This window comes from Drosophila takahashii, chromosome 3R (genome assembly GCF_030179915.1).
Source record: "Drosophila takahashii strain IR98-3 E-12201 chromosome 3R, DtakHiC1v2, whole genome shotgun sequence".
In the NCBI taxonomy this organism is placed as follows: domain Eukaryota; kingdom Metazoa; phylum Arthropoda; class Insecta; order Diptera; family Drosophilidae; genus Drosophila; species Drosophila takahashii.
Window position 1 is genome coordinate 37,555,613 of NC_091681.1, and position 19,352 is coordinate 37,574,964.

The 19,352-nt window shown below is 44.5% G+C and overlaps 6 protein-coding genes across 8 annotated transcripts; 3 read left to right on the plus strand and 3 right to left on the minus strand.

Moving 5' to 3' along the window:
* The first annotated feature begins 17 nt into the window (after window positions 1–17).
* Window positions 18–2,727, plus strand: Sec10 (Exocyst complex component Sec10). The gene is made up of 6 exons (XM_017160406.3): window positions 18–139; window positions 201–1,105; window positions 1,164–1,751; window positions 1,816–2,005; window positions 2,068–2,385; window positions 2,453–2,727. The coding sequence occupies exons 1-6, from the start codon at window positions 107–109 to the stop codon at window positions 2,549–2,551; spliced, it is 2,133 nt and encodes a 710-aa protein (XP_017015895.1). The 5' UTR covers window positions 18–106; the 3' UTR covers window positions 2,552–2,727.
* Npc2f (Niemann-Pick type C-2f) lies at window positions 2,604–6,405 on the plus strand. 2 transcript variants are annotated; one of them, XM_017160409.2, is made up of 4 exons: window positions 2,604–2,669; window positions 4,748–4,855; window positions 5,568–5,737; window positions 6,020–6,405. In XM_017160409.2, the coding sequence occupies exons 2-4, from the start codon at window positions 4,807–4,809 to the stop codon at window positions 6,104–6,106; spliced, it is 306 nt and encodes a 101-aa protein (XP_017015898.1). In that variant the 5' UTR covers window positions 2,604–2,669; window positions 4,748–4,806; the 3' UTR covers window positions 6,107–6,405. The 2 variants fall into 2 exon arrangements, with proteins under 2 accessions (XP_017015898.1, XP_017015897.2); XM_017160408.3 differs by lacking the exon at window positions 2,604–2,669 and adding an exon at window positions 3,051–3,400.
* Window positions 6,406–7,271: 866 nt separating this feature from the next.
* Window positions 7,272–14,526, plus strand: Kal1 (Kallmann syndrome 1). 2 transcript variants are annotated; one of them, XM_017160415.3, is made up of 7 exons: window positions 7,272–7,547; window positions 11,916–12,536; window positions 12,597–12,715; window positions 12,779–12,972; window positions 13,435–13,814; window positions 13,881–13,947; window positions 14,226–14,526. In XM_017160415.3, the coding sequence occupies exons 2-7, from the start codon at window positions 11,932–11,934 to the stop codon at window positions 14,400–14,402; spliced, it is 1,542 nt and encodes a 513-aa protein (XP_017015904.2). In that variant the 5' UTR covers window positions 7,272–7,547; window positions 11,916–11,931; the 3' UTR covers window positions 14,403–14,526. The 2 variants fall into 2 exon arrangements, with proteins under 2 accessions (XP_017015904.2, XP_070073516.1); XM_070217415.1 differs by having other exon boundaries at window positions 12,597–12,712.
* On the minus strand, window positions 14,454–15,957 carry Slimp (Seryl-tRNA synthetase-like insect mitochondrial protein). Its single transcript, XM_017160417.3, has one exon. The coding sequence runs from the start codon at window positions 15,916–15,918 to the stop codon at window positions 14,524–14,526; it is 1,395 nt and encodes a 464-aa protein (XP_017015906.2). The 5' UTR covers window positions 15,919–15,957; the 3' UTR covers window positions 14,454–14,523.
* A 261-nt stretch (window positions 15,958–16,218) lies between these two features.
* On the minus strand, window positions 16,219–17,529 carry p38c (p38c MAP kinase). The gene is made up of 2 exons (XM_070216604.1): window positions 17,382–17,529; window positions 16,219–17,328 (listed from the first exon to the last, which is right to left on the minus strand). Exon 2 carries the CDS (start codon window positions 17,311–17,313, stop codon window positions 16,219–16,221), a length of 1,095 nt encoding a protein of 364 aa, XP_070072705.1. The 5' UTR covers window positions 17,314–17,328; window positions 17,382–17,529.
* A 149-nt stretch (window positions 17,530–17,678) lies between these two features.
* On the minus strand, window positions 17,679–19,291 carry p38a (p38a MAP kinase). Its single transcript, XM_017160399.3, has 2 exons — window positions 19,093–19,291; window positions 17,679–19,034 (listed from the first exon to the last, which is right to left on the minus strand). Exon 2 carries the CDS (start codon window positions 19,003–19,005, stop codon window positions 17,905–17,907), a length of 1,101 nt encoding a protein of 366 aa, XP_017015888.2. The 5' UTR covers window positions 19,006–19,034; window positions 19,093–19,291; the 3' UTR covers window positions 17,679–17,904.
* Window positions 19,292–19,352: the final 61 nt, after the last annotated feature.

The following is a 19,352-nucleotide window of genomic DNA, read 5'->3' on the forward strand; positions in this document are numbered from 1 at the left end:
AACGCCAAAGAGAACAGCTGAGCGGAAGCAACAATAATAATAGGAAGAAGAAGAACAAAAGAAACGCCTATAAATCAGATCATCTGGAAAATCAGAAAACTATATAATGCTGTCCCAATACATGGAGGAGTTCGAACAGGTGGGTTAACTAGTTATTTATCTTGAATTTAGTGTTTTAGTTTATCAACCACAACCCACAGGAGCCCTTTGAGGTGGGCGAGTTCATAGAACGCCTCACCTGGCGCACGAATAACGAGCTGCAGAACAGCGAGGATTTCCATCCTGTGGCCCTTCACGACACCTTCATCCAGACGATCAAGGACCTGAAGATCCTGCAGGAGAAGCAGCAGAGCAAGTGCGAACGGCTCGAGGAGTCGCTGCGCCAGGAGAAGGAGTCGCATGCCAAGAAAATCGCCAAGCTGCAGGAACGCCACCAAACGGCCATCGATGTGTTTGGCCAGCTGGACGAGAAGATCAACTCGGTGGCCGGCAAGATAATGCACCTGGGCGAGCAGCTGGAGAACGTGAACACGCCGCGCAGTCGCTCCGTGGAGGCGCAGAAGTTGCTCAACTTTATGTCCGAGTTTCTGGCCGCCGGCCCAGTGATTGTAAATGATATCTTTGCGGATGCCGCTCGATTAAGTGAGGCCGCCGATGTGATCCAGAAGCTCTATGCCATCTCGCAGGATCTGCCGCCGGGGAACTTTGCCGAGTCCAAGCGGAAGATCGAAAAGAAGTACGACGAGGTTGAACGGCGGCTGATCGAAGAGTTTGCCACCGCCCAGAAGAGCGAGGACATCGAGCGCATGAAGACTTTGGCCCAGATCCTGTCCCAGTTCAAGGGCTACACGCAGTGCGTGGACGCGTACATCGAGCAGAGCCAAATGCAGCCATACAGCGGCAAGGACATCTTCATAGGCATTGTGCCACTGTGCAAGCACCACTACGAGATCATCCAGAAGGTGTTTGCCAATCCGCAGCAGGTCATGTCCAAGTTTATACTGAACATCTACCAGCTGAAGCTGCATCAGTACGCGATGACCAAGCTGGAAGACAAAAAAGACGAGGAGAAATACCTGCGAACCCTCTACGAATTGTACTCACGGTATGTAACTAACATAGTATTCCATTTATGATATTAATATATTTTTAAAACAAAACAGCACACTGAAACTGTCCACGGATCTGCAAGTCTACATGTCCACCATAGACGACGACTTGCTGCAGAAGCTGACGCAGCAGATCTTCATGAAGCATTTGGCTGGCTACGCCGAAATGGAGACCAAGTGCCTAACAGCCAAGTGCTCCACGGAGCTGGAGAAGTTCTATGCCAGCAAGAAGCACCAGAAGACGGCGACCACCAAGGGCTTTCGACGCAACATGGAGGTGCTGATAGCCACGCGGGCCAACATTAATATTGCCGCGATCGAGGACTATGGCGGCGAGACGTTCCTCTCCGAGGAGCTGGCCATCAACATGCTGCAGGAGGCGAAGGCCTCGCTAAAACGCTGCCGTCTTCTGTCCAACGAGAATGAGTTACCCGGCAATGCCATCAAGCTCAACGACATTCTGCTGAGGTTCCTTATGCACGAGCATGTGGATTACGCTTTGGAATTGGGCCTGCAGGCGGTGCCGCTGGCCGAGGGCAGGGTCTTTCCCCAACTGTACTTCTTTGACGTGGTGCAAAAGACAAATATCATTGTTCATCTGCTTGACAAGCTGTGCCACACATCTGTTATACCCTGTGTGAGGTAACTATGTGATTTACTTTGTTAAATTACATTTTACTTGAACATATGTATTTTCTTTTTCTAGCAACACGCCCAAATACTCGGACTATGTGTTCAAGAAGCGTATTCTGATGGAGCAGATCGAGACCAAGCTGGATCAGGGTCTGGACCGCTCCATCAGCGCTGTCATTGGCTGGGTCAAGGTCTACTTGCAGTATGAACAAAAGAAAACCGACTACAAGCCGGAGACTGATGTGGATACCATTTCCTCGGCGGTAGGATATATATTTTTATTTATAAAGAGCTTTTATATAATAGTTCCTATTATATTTTCCAGGCCTGCCTGCAAGTCGTTCAGAATCTTCAGCCCGTCATCGTACAGATCAAGAAATGCGTTGATGGAGAGAACCTCCAGAATGTGCTGACCGAATTTGGAACTCGTCTGCACCGGGTGATCTATGATCATCTCCAGACCATGCAGTTCAACACGGCCGGAGCCATGTGCGCCATTTGCGACGTGAACGAGTATCGCAAATGCATTCGCGAGCTGGATAGTCCGCTGGTGACGCAGCTCTTTGACATTCTGCATGCATTGTGCAATCTATTACTTGTTAAGCCGCAAAACCTCCAAGAGGTTTGCACGGGCGACACTCTGGTAAGTGTGTGCGGTGTCTTTAATTTCGACTGTCTGTCTTATGTTACTATTATTTCATCCACTTTAGAATTACCTAGACAAGTCGGTGGTGCGGCAATTCATTCAGCTGCGCACCGATTTCAGGATCATCAAGAACACCAATTACCTGAAGGGCATTATCGAGTGAGGAGTGGAGTTTTGCCACCAGAATGAGTCACATTCCGAAATTTTCCACCTCGCGCGGTGCTGTCTGCGGATTAAATTGATATATTGAAGGGGACATTATCTAATAATATTTAATTACGGTTCGCTATGTTCTTTAACTTTCAATTAAAGTCAAGTGGCTGGTTACTTTTATCTACACATCGACACAGGCTCTTGATTTATTTGGCGGTATTTATAGGCGCTACTCACACGCGTGCCCGCGTGCCCAACCACCCACTCCCTAGACCCACACAAGCCCCCAGGCGACGTCACGGACGTCCCCTTGCCAAATCTTCAGAGTGAATCGTTATCAGTCAGAAGCGGAGCGAAAGTCAGCGTTAGTTGCTCCAATCGGCTCTCAGTCAATAAATCAAAGTTTATGGCCCAAGCGCCCGAGAAGTATTTATTTATTTACGTTTACCTCTCTCCAATCGAAGAGAGGCCAATTATACGGCCCGGCTACTTTTGGTGGGACTCACTATTCTGGGTGTCAGTCACCTATTAGCCACCAAGCCAATCGTATCGCCCCAAAGAAACGTTGCCAGCCCGTGATCCCCATTATCGAACCCCTTTGTTATTGTTTTTGACATTTGGAAGCTATTTGCACACCTCCGCGAAACGCGTTTGCCCGATATTCTAATCAAATCGCGAATCGAGATCCCGAAGATTTGATTAAAAGCCATGTACGGCGCCTTCATTATGGGTTACTACCTAAAAATACTCTTGTTTATTTGCGCTGTCCAGCAAATTGCCGGCGGAACGTTAAAGGACACCAGAGATGCTGTCTACAATAAATACCTTTCCCTAAGATCTCTGCCCTTCGAAGACTGCGGTGAGTAAAACCAAGAATCAGGGATTTCCGGTGGGTCGATTTGTTAGGAAATACTAAACTTAATTCCCAGAAATTTAAATATTACCTTTAAATTTTATCTTATTTACAAAAATCCATTTAAAAATCGACCTACCACAAAATCCAATCTAGAAAAAACAGGCTTCATTAGTTTCTATATTTTCATGATCGCTCCTCACCGACCATCTTCGAAAAAAGAGATCAACCCAAGTTCTATGAATTAAATATTTTGTAGCGTCATCGAGTAGTAAGTATTTTGATTAGGACCATTGTAAATACCATTGAGCCCAATCTCACCTGACTTAAACTGCTGCTTCCGCAAACAAAATTACACTCTTTAAATAAAATACAACTACCATAAAGGGTATTTCCCCGATTGTGTCGCGCAAATGATATACGGCGTGATATGATAAATAGAATTTATGATATATTACCATAATTAATCAATCGAAAACTACTATCAGATTATATTTTGAAAATAGGTTTCGAATGACATCAACGAAAATGATCTGTATGCATTATAAATTTTTTGATATGGTAAAAAGTGATTCATTGGGTCAGGTCTCTTATCGAAACTAAAACAAAATCTGATTTAGGGTCTATAAAACAAGATTATTAAATCAGTTTGTAGCCATGCAAAAATAAATTGAAAACTATTTTTAATTAGGCACCTCGTTTGGTTTATTTAAGAGCATTAAAACTTCGTCAACCTTCTATAGTTTCCCAGTCCACAGTCTACTAATTGAATTCTGGTTTTTACGATTTTTGATTAAATGGAGTATTTATGGACTGTGCTCAGTAAATCAATGATTTATGTTCTAGATTGGAGGAACTGTAAACAAACCGATATGACGCCCTTATGGGGGATTACCTGGTACGTTGATAGACAGGCAAACGCCCCAGAGAGGATAGAGCTTAGTAATCAATTAAAGAACTTCATTAAGTGAATGGTGTAATCTACAGCTGAACATGGTTCATTTTAAAGATAGAAACTGTTTGAAGGCCTTGAGAAGTGCACTTGGTCACAGATTGTAGATTATTGTGATTATATAGGTGTACGTCTGTGTCGATCGCAGATAACTCAGCTTAGTTGCTGTGAAAGTTTTTTATTAAAGCTAAATTGTTAATTTGTTGCCATGTAGGTGGAAGTGGCATGTACAATGTCACGTAATCAATGTTTGCTTCAGGATAAGAATTTATCTAACTTGGGTGTTCCCAATACTAAGATTATACTACTTTAAAAGAAAGGTTATAGAAGACAGCATATTTTCATAAGTTTATTATTTTTAACCCAAACTAATTGAATATTATTTTCTTCCTCTTTTTCAGGCTCTTTGTACCAGGTCAGCTACCTGGAGATCGAGAGCTGTACGACACTGCCTTGCTCCATGGCCCGAAAAGCGACCATTAAGGTTACCGTGCGCTTCGATGATAATGGTAAGTACAAATGTTTCAACGCAAACGCACTGATAACACCAGATCCGTGCATTCGGAATTCCTCGCTTTCTGTGAGCAAAAGTCAGTCGGAAACAAAAATAGATCTAGTGCGGGCGAAATTCGAATTTCGATCAGGTGGATGGCGGATGTATAGAACACCTAGAACCCCCCGAAAACCCAGAGTATTCGGTAGTGGAACAGCCACTGCGTGCTCAAATGATGATGGCAATAGCGATAAGCACCTGCCGTAAATATAATTGATCCAAGATTGTAAATCTACGAAATTTCACCAAATTTCCTGCTGCTCTACTACTGTTTACCTCGATGCAGTCGTTGCGATATTGACATCGATTGCAGCCCGGGGCCCCGCCCCAAAGTCGGTTCATAAATAAAATAATGAATGCTTAATGATATTTTGATGAATCAGCAGAAATGGAGACGAAATCGAAGCGATTGATCTCAGCACGAATCGAACATTTGGAGTACCAATACCCGATAGGGGGCTATAACAAAGATTGGCCAAACATTAAGATTAAAGGGAGCATGCAAAACAGATTCTGATAATTGGAACAGAGTTTGGATACTTATAAACAATAGTACACCTGGGGCCAAAATAATAGTACACATAAATTTAATAATATTTAAGGTTTTTTTGAGGATATTTTTCGGAAACTTTCACTTTATAAATCTGACTAATAAATGTTTTTTACAGGCAATGGCGTATCCTTTCTTAAGCACGAAGTACGATGGGTGTTCAACTACATAAAGACCACGGCGGCCATAACTCCTGATCCTTGCGACGGGGATCATGGATGTATAGAAAGCGCGAGTGATGGCAAGGCTTATTGGGCCAACGTCTATGTAAACGAAACTCTTCCGGTGGTAAGTTTAGAATCTACTTATAAATTCAAATAAAATACAAAAGATATTTTAACATATTCAAATTTAAATTTTTTACAGTTTCCTTTGTAATATTAGTTAAAAATCTAACTTTAAACAAATAAATATTCAAAAATATATATATTGAAATTAAAGAAATACATGGTAATATCTTTTGATATTCAATTTGAAATACATATTTTCTTATATCAAAAGATATTCAATTTGAAATACATATTTTCGAACCAATCTAAAATTACCCCAACATTTCCCTCTGTGTTGCAGATGAAAGGCAGCATGTTGTGGGAATCCAAGGATGCGAACGATCAGAACCTAATCTGTTTCCAGGTTCCCGTTGTAATCACAGTGTAAATGTGTAATCACGAAAATAAAGTAATTGGTGCATGCAAATCAACAGACCGGTGTGTGTGTGGGTGTGCGTGCGTGCGTGTGTGCATCCTTTAATGAAATTTTGAATGAAAATGAGGGAGGCGCGGCATCGTAGTAGTAGAAAGGGAGAGCAGAGCGAGAGTAACAGGGAGGCGGAGAAGGAGATGGAGGTGGAGATCTCTGTTTTGGCACACACACTGACCGAAAGATGCTGAGAGGAGAGGGAGTAAGAAAAGCAAGTGGAGCACAGCACAGTGGAACAAATAACTAAAAAATATATTCAGAAACAAGAGGGAACGGTATAGTCGGGTGCCCCGACTATCAGATAGCCGTTACTCAGGTAAAGGGAGTGCGAGGGAGATGGAGATAGAGATAGAAAACGTTGATCACGCATAACTTTTACACGAATGGTCCGATTTGAAAAATTTCTTCTACATTTCGATAGGTATTGATAAACACAATAAAACTGCATTTTTACTTTTCCAAAATATTAAAATTTTTTAAATCGTATATAAGCGATTGTGGGCGTTAGAAGGGGCGTGGCACCATTTTGAAACAAACTTGCGCTGCGTAGGAACTCCTAAAATCTGCATGCAAAATTCCAATCTTCTAGCTTTTATAGTTTCTGAGATCTCAGCGTTCATACAGACAGACAGACGGACAGACGGACAGACAGACGGACAGACGGACATGGCTAGATCGACTCGGCTAGTGATCCTGATCAAGTATATATATACTTTATGGGGTCGGAAACGCTTCCTTCTCCTTGTTACATACTTTTGCACGAATACAATATACCCTTTTACTCTACGAGTAACGGGTATAAATATAATCATGAAGCTTACGAATTCGCGAGGTGTATTTATTTATTTTATTTTTTAAAGTTGTCGTAATATTTCGTCGTAAAAACAAAATTTGATTCAAACCTTTTCTTAATTATGTTGAGAGAAATTAAGTTAGGTAATTCAAATGTTAAATAAAATGTATATAAATACAAAGTTTTATTTTATTATTTTGGTAATATATAGAAACTAAGTGAATTCAAAATCGCCCACTGTGCGCGAGAGAGAGCGGTGGGAGAACGGGAGAATTGGAGCCCGAGCCCTGCAGTCCGAGTCCGTGGCGTTCAGTGTGTCACTTGGCGGCTGCAGCGCAACGGTCGCACGAAAGAGCTCCCACTTGAGATTCTGATTCTGCTTCTGATTCAGATTTAGATTCGGTTTCGGTTTGTCCTCAGTTTTGGATTGGATCGGGCTCCAAGTTTCCAGTTCCCAGGAACGGAAATCGGAACAGTGCGCGGCGAATTAAACAATAAAGTGGCAGCAGGCGATCAAAGAAGGCGCTCCGGCTGCGTAGGCGTACGAGATCGCAGTGTGGAGCCAGTGCATCCGAAAGTGTTTCCCCCGAAAGTGTTTCCATTACCGTGAGTACCCAAAAAAGTGTTTCGCACTGCTCGCCATTTGCGCAATTCCGTCGGCGTAAATGAGATTGCCTGCGTGCTAATTGCGGATGGTGGTGGTATAGGGGTGCCCCAGGGGATGGATATGGATCCCATAGGATAGTATAGTGCACGGGTGACATGCGGCCACATCTCTTTTCACACGGCGAAAGCTCTCTTAGCCGGACATTTGGGGTACCGGCGTTTTTGCCTTTATAGCACTGAGAAAATAAATTCGATAAGAAACATCTATCCCCAAAATCGAACATAAAATCTAACGAATATGATTAAAATTTGAAAAGTAGCGTAAAATCGAACATGAAATCTATCAAATATGATTAAAATTTGGAAAGTAGCATAAGACCAATATTACTGCATCCTTTCATAAACAAAAAGCAATTTAATTTTTAAACACTTCAGTTATAACTTATAATATTAAAAATCCTATCTGCCATATCTTCGGAACTTTTCAAATAGACTTAAAGCTCTGAGATGAGACCGCCCAGGGGAGATTTTTAAGACAATTCTATAATCGGAAGTACGAGTATGAATGTACACACGACATATCATATCGCTGAACCTTGAGCACGGCTTCGGGTTCGGAACCTGACGTAGAACCCGACACCGCCATGGACACACATCCTACTCCGTTTCGCTCCGGTTGAGCTTGAGCTTGAGCACATGCCCAGCTGGGTGCTTGAACCCCATAAATGGGCTTCCATTGGTAGTGCTTGGATTTCCTCGCGGGCTTAAATGGCACAATGTGATCCGGGGATACCGCACTTGACAACAAAGGGAACGATACCAAGTTTCTAGCATGGGGAAGCTAGGTCATCTCAAATTGGCTAAATGGTTTCTCAAGTTTCTGGCTCTTTTTAAAGTGTTTTATTGGATCTTCATTTACAGAATATAGATTTCAAACTTAAAATATTCACTCTTAAATAATTAATATTTCTAAATACTTAAATACTTGCTGATGATGAATTGTTTAGGCTATAAATTTGCATGCATCGAAAGCGTTGACTTCTGACGCATACTATACTTTATTTTCATGATATTTGAGAAGGGAACTTCACGATTTCTTTTAATGCACAACAGTAAACATTCAGTTGATATTTACATTATGGATAACTGTGATTCAGCAATGATCGTGGGTAATGTGGAGCTCCCCACGCCCTGCGAGACCATCGAACTTCTCAATTTGATCTCGCCGTTCTGGCTTGGCCCCCAAAATTGATGATTGTTCCCCTGCCCCCTTGCTGGTGTTTTGTTACTTGCCCCTCTTGGAACATTAACGTTTTTTATTTTCTTTTTTTTTTTACCACCAATGCACTTTGGCAGAGGCAAAGGCAACAATGCGATGACGTTGCTGCTGTTGGTCAAAGTGTTAAACGATTTGCATCATATTACACACAGTTGTTGCTTCTGCTGCTGTTGCTTTGAGTTTGCTGGCCATTGTCGCCGGATTGCCATTGTACTAAGCCCCAAATGGAGGATCAGGAATCGGGGAAGGGGAGGGGTTGCAGATGGATACGGAGCTGCAACTGGAGGCAAAACAAAAGCAACACTCCAACAGAAGCAGCAACCACCAACGATTTATCACAGCAACGACGTCAACGAAATCGATCCGGATCTTAGTGCCCCCCATCATCCTCATCCCCATTTCCATCTGCTGCCCTCCTTAACAACTCCCCTGTATGTACACTCAAAGAAATTATGGGTTAGAAATTTTTTTTTTTTTTTTGGTACAATATAGTTTTTAAAAAAAAATATAATAAAATCAATATAATAACTTAAATTACTGAAAGGTAAAATCCATTGATTTCTTGCTTCAAGAGAACATTTTCGGTTATTTATTTTTAAAGGACAACAATCCCTCCGAAATGCTTAAAATTTATTTCACCAATTTCTCCCAGTGCATTGAATGTGTGCTGAGCTATGCTCGCCAAGTGCCTTTTCGCCTTGGTGTGCGTGAAGCATAAAAAGTAATTTTGAATTTTTGAATCGTTAAAAGCAATTAATCGCCTCTACGCAACGGCAGCCAGCCTGGCTGCGACTCGACTGTCTCATCAGCGTCAGCCGCAGAGCCCATTCATCTGGAAGAGTCGTGGAAGCGATCCTCATCCCCCATTCCTGATCCCCATACCCCTACCCACAATACCGCACTGCCGACGCTTTACTGCCCAATTTTGTTGCAAATTTTTCGTTCCGCGGAACTTGGTGCATTTCATCTCGTCTGCTCTTGGCGATCGTCGTCGTCGCAGTCGCCGCTTCATCTTCTTGCGTCGATCGTCGCGCACATTCATTTGTCGCTTAATGTCCCTCAGTTAGGCCGCCCCGGGCCTCCCCTGCCCTCCCCTGCCCTCCCCGCGGCCATTCCGAGCTCCTTGGCCCCCAATCCATCGCATCCCAGTCGGAGTGGCAGTCCCCACAGCAGCGGTCAGCAAAAAAGGACTATTGATTTGGCTGAAATTATAAATGATAAATTAGAGAATTTCTATTTATATTGGTTTCAGAATCCTTTAAGGGCAAGGAATATTCTTTTACAGAAAATGGTATTTTAATAACTTATAAAAGCATTTTATTTTAGTTTTATAAGCGGTATACATTATCTGACTTTAAGATCTTAAAAATCATTGCATGCTTTTAGGGGAGAACCTATTGGAAATATTGGCAGTAAAATATAATTTAACTGGAGATTATAACAATAGTCCGATTGATATGAACCTAAAAATGTGAATCTAACTTAAAACATTGAAGGATTATTCTTTTTTTTCAACTAAGCCTGTTATTTTGTGATCCATATAAATTACTCATACGTAGTGTTGGCCTTGACTAAAGATATTTGATGAACATTAGATGCTGTGAGAAGGTTAACACAACTAATCTTTTAAAATAAAATTATTTTTATTAGAGTTCATTGATCCTTGTTTTTTCAATTACTAGCATACACTTATTTATTGAAAAATAAATGTAATAGAATAGGTAGCTATATTATTGACCCCCACTGTGCTGGGGCCTGGCATCTCCTGGCTGCCCCACCAACCACCAACCGCCGCATCGCTGCACCACTTCTCCACTCGACTGCTCCCAGAGTGTCTGTATCGCCTTGGTATGTGCGGCATCTGCTGGCTAGGCTTCTGATCTGATGAGGCTGCTGCTGGTGGTGCTTCTGCTTCTGCTGCCCCTGCGACTGCAAATGTGGCTATGGATGTGCCCATGGATGTGGCTATAGATGTGGTGACATCCACTTGCAGCTCTCGCACATTCGTCGTAGTCGTATTTTTCTCAATTTTGTTTTCGCTGCCTGCACATTCACACGCAGTCGAACGGCAACAAAAACCAAAACAACAACATAAACCGACGACCATCGACCATACCATAAAACATTAGTTTCCCATTTGCGTGCTAAATACCCTACATGGAATCGATGCGAGCACATCGATATATTGATGGGCTCTACGGCAAGCAGGTGAAGAACTTCGAGGTTCTAGGCTTCCAGGAATCGGCGATGCAAAATTAAGACGAAAGAAGCTGTCAGTATTTAGAAAGGTGCGAAGATCTCTACACTTGCAAAACGTTTCAATTGGAAACTATTTCAAATACTTTTTCGAAGTCTATCAAAGTCGGTAGTAATATTATAAATATAATAGGTACATCATGAAAGATCCAAGTAGAAACTACACAAACTTAAAAAAATATGATAAAACTTCACAATAAAGGTGTTAAAGGATACAACATTTATATAAATTAATTTAAGGTAACACTCTAATATATTTTTTTAATATTTAAAATTAATAAACTAAAGATAGGATGGCTCCCTATAAATTTTTAAGTAATAGAACCAATAACATCTATTATATCATCATGAATTACATCAAATCTGTTCAATACTCTTACTTAACCACCAATAAACCTAAGACCCTGCAGTTCCTTCCTCTACAACCGAACCACTAGAGAGTAGGGCATCAAGGAGTCATCCCAGAATGAAGATAGCTGGCCTCGTCTGGCCGTCCGTCCGATGCTCTCGTGGCACGCACTATGATGCGCGCTTTGAAGTCCTGTCAAGCACTTGAGATACATTTATGTATTTTTTTGCATTTTCATTGCCTCGACTTCGGGGTCGGTCGGTGGGGCACAAATGCGAGGAATGATTAGTTAGTTGGTCATGCAAAATGGGTGAAACCGGTTGCCGGCTCCCACCGAGATCGAGGCGAAGGGGTGGCTGAGCGGGGGTGATCCTTCAGCATAATCAGCGGGCTGCTGCTGCTGCTGATGATCGGCACAAATTACGAACGCACGGAATGTCCAGAAACCGAGAGATCTGATCACCTGACGCCTGATCATTTGCAGATTGCAATCGCCGAGGATGGGCAGCATGCAAGTGGCGCTGCTGGCGCTGCTCGTTCTAGGAGCCTCCTCCTTCAGCTCCTCCACATCCACATCCTCCACATCCAATCAACTGCAGCGACAGAAGGTGGCCCACTGGTTCCGGGATAGTAACGATGTCAAGGATAAGATTCTGGAGCTGCAGTGCCTGGCCAAGTGCGGCAGTGGCCGAGATCAGTGCCTGGACAAGTGCATCCAGGAGCTGCTGCTGGGACCCAGGGCAGGCAGTTGCCCCAAAATCGGCAGGCAGACGCGGGCGAGGCTCTCCTGCCTGGACAACTGCCAGTACGATCATGAATGCCCCGAGGTGCAGAAGTGCTGTGCCTCCAGTTGTGGTCCCATGTGCGTGGAACCGCTGGGCGTTAGGAACAACACACAGCTACCGCCAATACCCAGGATCCTGTACTTTCGGAGATCCCGAGGACATGCCGTGGATCTGAAAATCGAATCCTCGCTGCTGGTCTACTACTTCCACGTGGAGGTGCGTTTCCACATAGGCAAGCACTTTGCGGAAAGGAAACTGGGACCTTGGCAGTGGCAGAAGGTGGAGAAGACCATGGAGGAGAACATAGGACACAGCAAGCAGTAAGTTGAACTTTGGATCTTACCATAGAATTCCTTTTCCAATAGGTTTTTCTCCCACAGCACCTACATTTTCTTTCATATGCGACCAGGACGCTGGTACCAGGTTCGAGTGGCTGCCGTCAATGCCTTTGGCTTCCGGGGATACTCAGAGCCCAGCGATCCCTTTCCCTCAACAGGCAGTGAGTAGCTTAATCTGGTCTTTCCCTTCTAACCTTGAGCCACACCACGCTATAACCCCTTAGATCCCAAGCCACCGAAAGCGCCCAACGACTCCAAAATCATCGCCAAGCAGTTTGATGGACGCTACATGAACGTGAAGCTGGTTTGGTGTCCCTCCAAGTCGAACCTGCCCGTGGAGAAGTACAAGATCAGTTGGTCTTTATATGTGAATAGTGCAGAGGCCTCGATGATCACGCTGGACACCTATGTTAAAGATGTGAGTTTATTTGGGATACACAGAATAAAATATGTCGTGGTTAAATCGATATGCGCATGGTAAATTTCTGGCATATCGTTTTTACCATGCAATACCGATTTCTCTCTCTCGGATATTCGAAGTAGAGCCAGATAGCGCTTAAAGTTAGATGAGTGGGAGGGAGAAAGACATTTTCTAATTTGAAATGGCTTGTTAAATACATTTCGATACCACATTGATACCACATAACGTAAAATCGATCTTCATACCCATTTCTCTCTCTTGGAGATTCGAAATAGAGCCAGATAGCGCTTAAGGTTAGATGAGTGGGAGGGAGAAAGACATGTTCGAAACTCGAACAGGATTGCTATTCGAGCATATCAAGTCAAAATTAATACCACATAACGTAAAATCGATATTCATATCATATCAAGTTTTTTTTTGGGTGGCATCATCATATCAATTAACTTCTGATTTTTTCAGACCCATCAGTTCGAGATCAAGAAACTACTGGCCAACTCCTCGTACTACATCCAGGTGCAGGCCATCTCGTACATAGGTTCGCGTCGCCTCAAGTCCGAAAAGTTGTCCATGTTGTTCAACACGACGCTGCAGCCTTTGGAGCCCATCACACCGCTCCAGTGCTCCGGTCAGGGGAACGGGAACAGGCGCAGGCACCATCACATTAGCAGCTCCATCAGTTCGGAACGGGTCACGACCCCGGCGCCCGCTGGCCTCAATGAGATTTCGCCCAATATTGCGAACCGGACCGCGGCGGCGACCACATATGAAGTGGGCTTCCGGCTGAACCGGAAGTTCGGCATGATTGTGCAGATTCTGGGCTTCCAGCCGCACAAGGAGAAGTGAGTACAATTTGTAAACAGACATTTTCGGGCAACTAAATGCAGAGATTTCATGCCTCATCACAGGGTCTATGAACTGTGTCCCCAGGAGACGAACTGCGAGCAGCGAGAGTTCCGCGCGATTCGCGCCAAAGTAAGTAATACCCTTGATGATGTTGATGATGGAAGCCACGAGCCACATGTCGGAATATTTCGTGCCGATTGGCCGGACCACCGGGAACATCGTTGACCATGGGGTATTGTTTTTACAAGGCGCAATCGTGTTTCCTCCTTTTGACACGAAAAACACGTCTAACCAATAGCCAGTACGTGGCCAAATGCCAATCAAAATGCTTGAATGCCATTCGAAATGATGAAGGGAAATGGGGATATGGCATAGGTGTACTAATCTATTTTTCCTTATAATTGCAGCGGGACCCTCTCGAATTCAGCAAGCTCAAGTACAACACCACCTATGTGCTGAGGGTACCGCGATCCAGTCCCAATTCCGTGCTGGACGACTCGAGGAACGTCTTCACCTTCACCACGCCCAAGTGCGAGAACTTCCGCAAGAGATTCCCCAAGCTGCAGATCAAGTGTAGCGATTAGCCCACTGCTAATCCCACTGCTGACCATGAGATTACACTAGATTGTAAATAATTGTATGTAAAACTTAACTTTTACTTATTGTTAGACTTAAGGACACCTGGAAACAAACAAAGATCGTTTTCTACGTGAAAAGGTCCTTGAACTGCTGCAAGTCCTGCTGATGAGTGGGTTTCTGGTTAGTGGCACCCAATAGTTTGCAGTCTTCGAGGCGAATGCCGTGTTCCAGAAGAGCTGCTATTAGACGGGAGGTGTATAGCACGGGTCCACCCACCAGATGCAGGAAATCGTAGTGCTTCTCTCGCCTTGTGCTGAAGAGAATCCGCTTGGACACAAAGTCTCCATAGTTGCTGATCCTTCCCACGCAAACGTAGCGCTGAAGCGATGGTGCATATACCTCCAGGACTGCCCGGAGACTCTCCGAGGGAGTGAGTGCCTCTGCTGGAGCATAAACCACCCGGAAGGGAATATCCAAAGCTTTGTAAAAGTCAATCGCTAGACTGAGAATGTGCTCTAGTTGGGCGTCCGCTTCCTGCGCCGTTTGAGTGGCCACAAAGCTCTGCACCGCATTCGTTTGGGTCGCCGTATAAAGACTGGGCGTAGGTCCATATAACTCCGCTTCCGCTTTGTTGTAACTACGACCACAGCACACATAACGCAGGGGCAGCACGGAGGGATAGACGCACAGCTTGGTCATGGCGCCCAGGTAGCTCTCGAAGGAGGCTCCGCCGGTCAGAAAGGCGGTGTTGATCTTGTTCTGCAAATGCTCCTCCTGCACCAAATGATAGTCGTTCAAAGGTGTGGCATTCGCTTCCAGGAGAACACAACGCACAAAGTCCGGATTGGCTGTTTGGATGAAGTCCCCTTGGTTAACAAAGTACCGGGTCAGGGATTGCATGGCATTGACATCGAAGTGAGCAGCCTGCTCCATCATATAATACCGATTGTTGTCCACAAAGTGTACAAGTTCCCGGCGTTCCAAGTGGGAGGTGGTTTTTAGTTCCGTTTTAGGCAAGCCATGTCGATAGAGTAGCTTCTCCTCGCCGCCAGTGGGACACTCTGCATGCAGGCGGTTGGGCAGGTGCAGGTAGTCATGTATAAAGTCATCCTCGATGGGATAGAGTGCCTGCTTCAGAGACTTTAGATCGTTGCGCAACGATTTCCCACGCTCTTTCAGCTCCTCCAGTTGCTCCGCACTGCCGCCGGATTTGGTTAGCTCCTTCAGTTGCCTGGTCACCGCCTCCCGCTCCTCGGAGACCCTAGCCAGCTGGGCGTGGTGCCGCCCATATTTCTCGTACTTGCCGAGCACCGTTTCCAATCGAATGTCCAGTTTCCGGCTGGCGATGCTGTGCTCCAAAGATTGGCGGTCGCTGAAGGTTCCCTTGAAGTCCAGATACGGCTGCAGAGTCACATAGTTCTCGTTGGCCTTGTCGCCGGTTATATAGAGGGCCGAGATGCGCCTGCTGCACGTTTTCCTGGCCGAAAGGCAGTTTTTTAATACTTTGCTAAAGCTCAACATTTTTGTTATGATCAAAAGTGCAACAACAAAAGCAACCGGCAGAGTCAGCTGTTACCGGCGTTGCCAGATCTAGATTATTTGTTAGGGGTATTCTCACACCGGAAGTCGTTACTTTTTATTTGAAAATAATAATTTATAATTCATTTGAAAAAAATTTAATTTGTAATTAAATATAAAAATTCGTTTATCAACTTTTTTTTAAGTTTTAAAATCGATTTCGAGCTACTTTTAAAAATGTATCTTTATTATTTATATATGTTTTATTTATTCATAATGTTATTCATTTTCATAAGTTTAAGGCTACTGCTGCATATAAGACCTTTCCAAAGCTTCCGCATAAAATGGAGGTGGTCTAAAATTCTGAATTTCGTGGGAAATAAGTTCCTTCCAGCAATTAACAGGGAGTACCATATTTTCAAAGTTTTGATCATAGGCTGGTGCGAGGTCCTCGTCACGATGGTGAGGCTCAATGAAATCCCTAAGAAATGGATGATTTATGGCCTCATCCGCTGTTATACGGTTTTCGGGAAGCATTTCCAGCATTTCTTCCATCAAATCCAGGGCCAAAGGATCGGCATTCGGAAACATTTGCGGAAAGTGGCGTTTTTCGCGATAGCCGTACTTTTCCAGGTAATTACGAGAATGCTTCATGTTTATGCCGCTGATGAACTCCTCCGACGGCGAGCCCATTATGTCCAGCAGGCGCTCTAGTTGATTAAAATAGCAGTCGCCAGGAAAGAGGACATGACCAGAGATAAGTTCCGCCAGGATGCAACCGACAGACCACATATCGATGGCATTTGTGTACTGATCCCGGAGGAAGAGCAGTTCGGGGGCCCGGTACCAAACGGTTCCAACATAGTCCGACATATTTTTGCTGGACAAACGGGCCAAACCGAAGTCGAGAATTCGCACCTCCATATTTTGATTAATCGCTATATTACCGGGCTTCAGATCGCGATGAAGAACGCCGGCGCTGTGAATGTACCTTAGACCTCGCAATATTTGGTAGAGGATGTACCTAATTTGGTACTGGGAGATCCTGTTTGAGCGGGAAAATCTGTGCAGGTTCTCGTCCATCAGTTGAGTCACCAGATAGACCTGCTGAAAATCGTTCCCTTGCAGCGGGGGATGAAAAACATGGAGCAGGCTGATAACATTCCGGTGATCCATGTGCTTCAGCAGGCGAATCTCGCGATAGGCGCCCTTGGCATCCTCTTCTCTCTCGAAAGGCTGCACCAGCTTCTTCATGGCCACATCATCCATTTGACCGCCAAGTAGCCTCATCCTGGCCACCTGACCAAAGGAACCTTCGCCCATGGGCCTCACGATCTCGTATATGTCTGGAAACTCCCAAGTGCTTTGATTTACTTGAACTCTCGTGAATCGCGCCATTCTGTCAAAAAATATCTTTAAAGTTCGACAATAGAAAGTATACTGAAATTACGGAATTGCGTACTTACCCCTTAAATGCAATTCTTATCAAAGATTTCTCGGAATCTAATCAGCAAGTTAGTCATTTAGCTCTCTTTACGACCGGAAAATATAAACACAGATAAACAAAGTCAATTCGGAAATAAACCAATCAAGAAACATATCAATTGAATCAAAATTGCAATATTTCGTCACATTTGGAAAATTTTTTTTTTTTTGAAAATCGAATTTATTGTAACTTACAACATTACGACCAGAAAATATAAACAGAGAAGATAAACAAAGTCAATTCGAAAATAAACCAATCAAGAAACATATCAATTGAGTTAATTTCGTGACATTTTGAAAAACTTTGTTTTTTGAAAAACGAATTTATTGTAAAATCTACAGTACAACATTAGTGGCAAGCCATAATAAATTGATAAAACATCGTACAAAACAGGAAAACTACATTTGAGTACAAAAGGCATCGTTTGAACAAAGCTATAAGTAAATATAAAACGGTATAAAAAATAAATGGCCCTGTTTAATACTTGAAATCCTTATGGGGTTTCACTTGACATCCTTGAGAACCTGAGCAAACGAGGGCGGCGGCTTAAAGTTGGTGACCTCCTTGTAGATCAGCTCCTTCCACTTGTCCACCGGCAGATCCATGTCCTCGAAGCTGTGATCGTACGGCGGCGATGTCTGCTCGTCGCTGGGCTCCGCGTACTTCTCCAGGTACGGATGGGCTAGTGCCTCCTCGGCGGTGATCCGCTTCTCGGCGTCCAGCTCCAGCATCTTCTCCAGCAGATCGATGGCCAGTGGGTTGGCGTTCTCGAAGACCTTCTTGAAACTGCGCCTCTTCATGGGCGGCAGTGAGGCGATGTAGGAGCGTGCGCTCTCCGAGGAGATCTTCTTCATAAAGTCGGCCGGTGGCGTGCCCAGCATTTCCATGATCAAGTTCAGCTGGTGGATGTGATCGGTGCCGGGGAACAAGGTGCGTCGGGTGATAAGTTCCGCCATGATGCAGCCCACCGACCAGATGTCCACCGTCTGGTTGTAGTGCATCCAGTTGAGCATGATCTCGGGGGCGCGGTACCAACGCGTGGCCACATAGCCCGTCATCTCGTTCTCCGTGGGACGCGCCAATCCGAAATCTAGAATCCTCAGCTCGCAGTCCTCGTTGACTGCAATGTTCGAGGGCTTTAGGTCACGATGGATCACTCCCGCGCTGTGGATGTACTTCAAGCCGCGGAGTATCTGGTAGACCAGGAACTGAACATGGTCATCGGACAGGTGCTGCATCCGTATGATGTTGTTCAGATCGGCGTCCATCAAGTGGGTGACCAGGTAGACCTGCTGGAAGTTCTCCAGCGAAGCGTTCGCCTGATGCGGATTGAATATGTCCAGCAATCCTATGACGTTCTCATGATCCATGTGCTTCAGCAGCCGCAGCTCCCGATACGTCCGCTTGGCATGGACGGCGGATTGAAAGGGCCTGGCCAGCTTTTTGATGGCCACATGCATGTTGGTGCCCCGCACCTTGGCCTTCGAAACCTGTCCGTAGGCTCCCGATCCCACGGGCTGCAGCTCCTGATATATCTCCGGGATCTCCCATTCCGTCCGGTTGATGTCCAACTTGTAGAACTTCTTTGTTATGGACGCAGACATGGTTTCTCTGTGCTGTTTAAGGGCGTCACCTACCAACGAGATATTAACGATTAAAGGCCGTGCGATCGAAAATACCACGCTGATTACGTTTATCTGGAGGCGCGCTCTGCGAAAATAGTACGGACCTCTGCTCCACGCCCAAGAATATCAACAACTAAGTACTGCTGGCTGGCATATTTCCTATATTTGCGCTATTACTCCATTCCGATGCGTGTTAGGAATCCGTGAATCAGATCGCCAGCGAAACGATCGTAGGAGACTCGCGAGTGCACTACACTTTCATAATGGAACGTGCTAGAAATTAATTAGAAATGGTAAGTAATATTTTACTTATACAGAGAATGTTA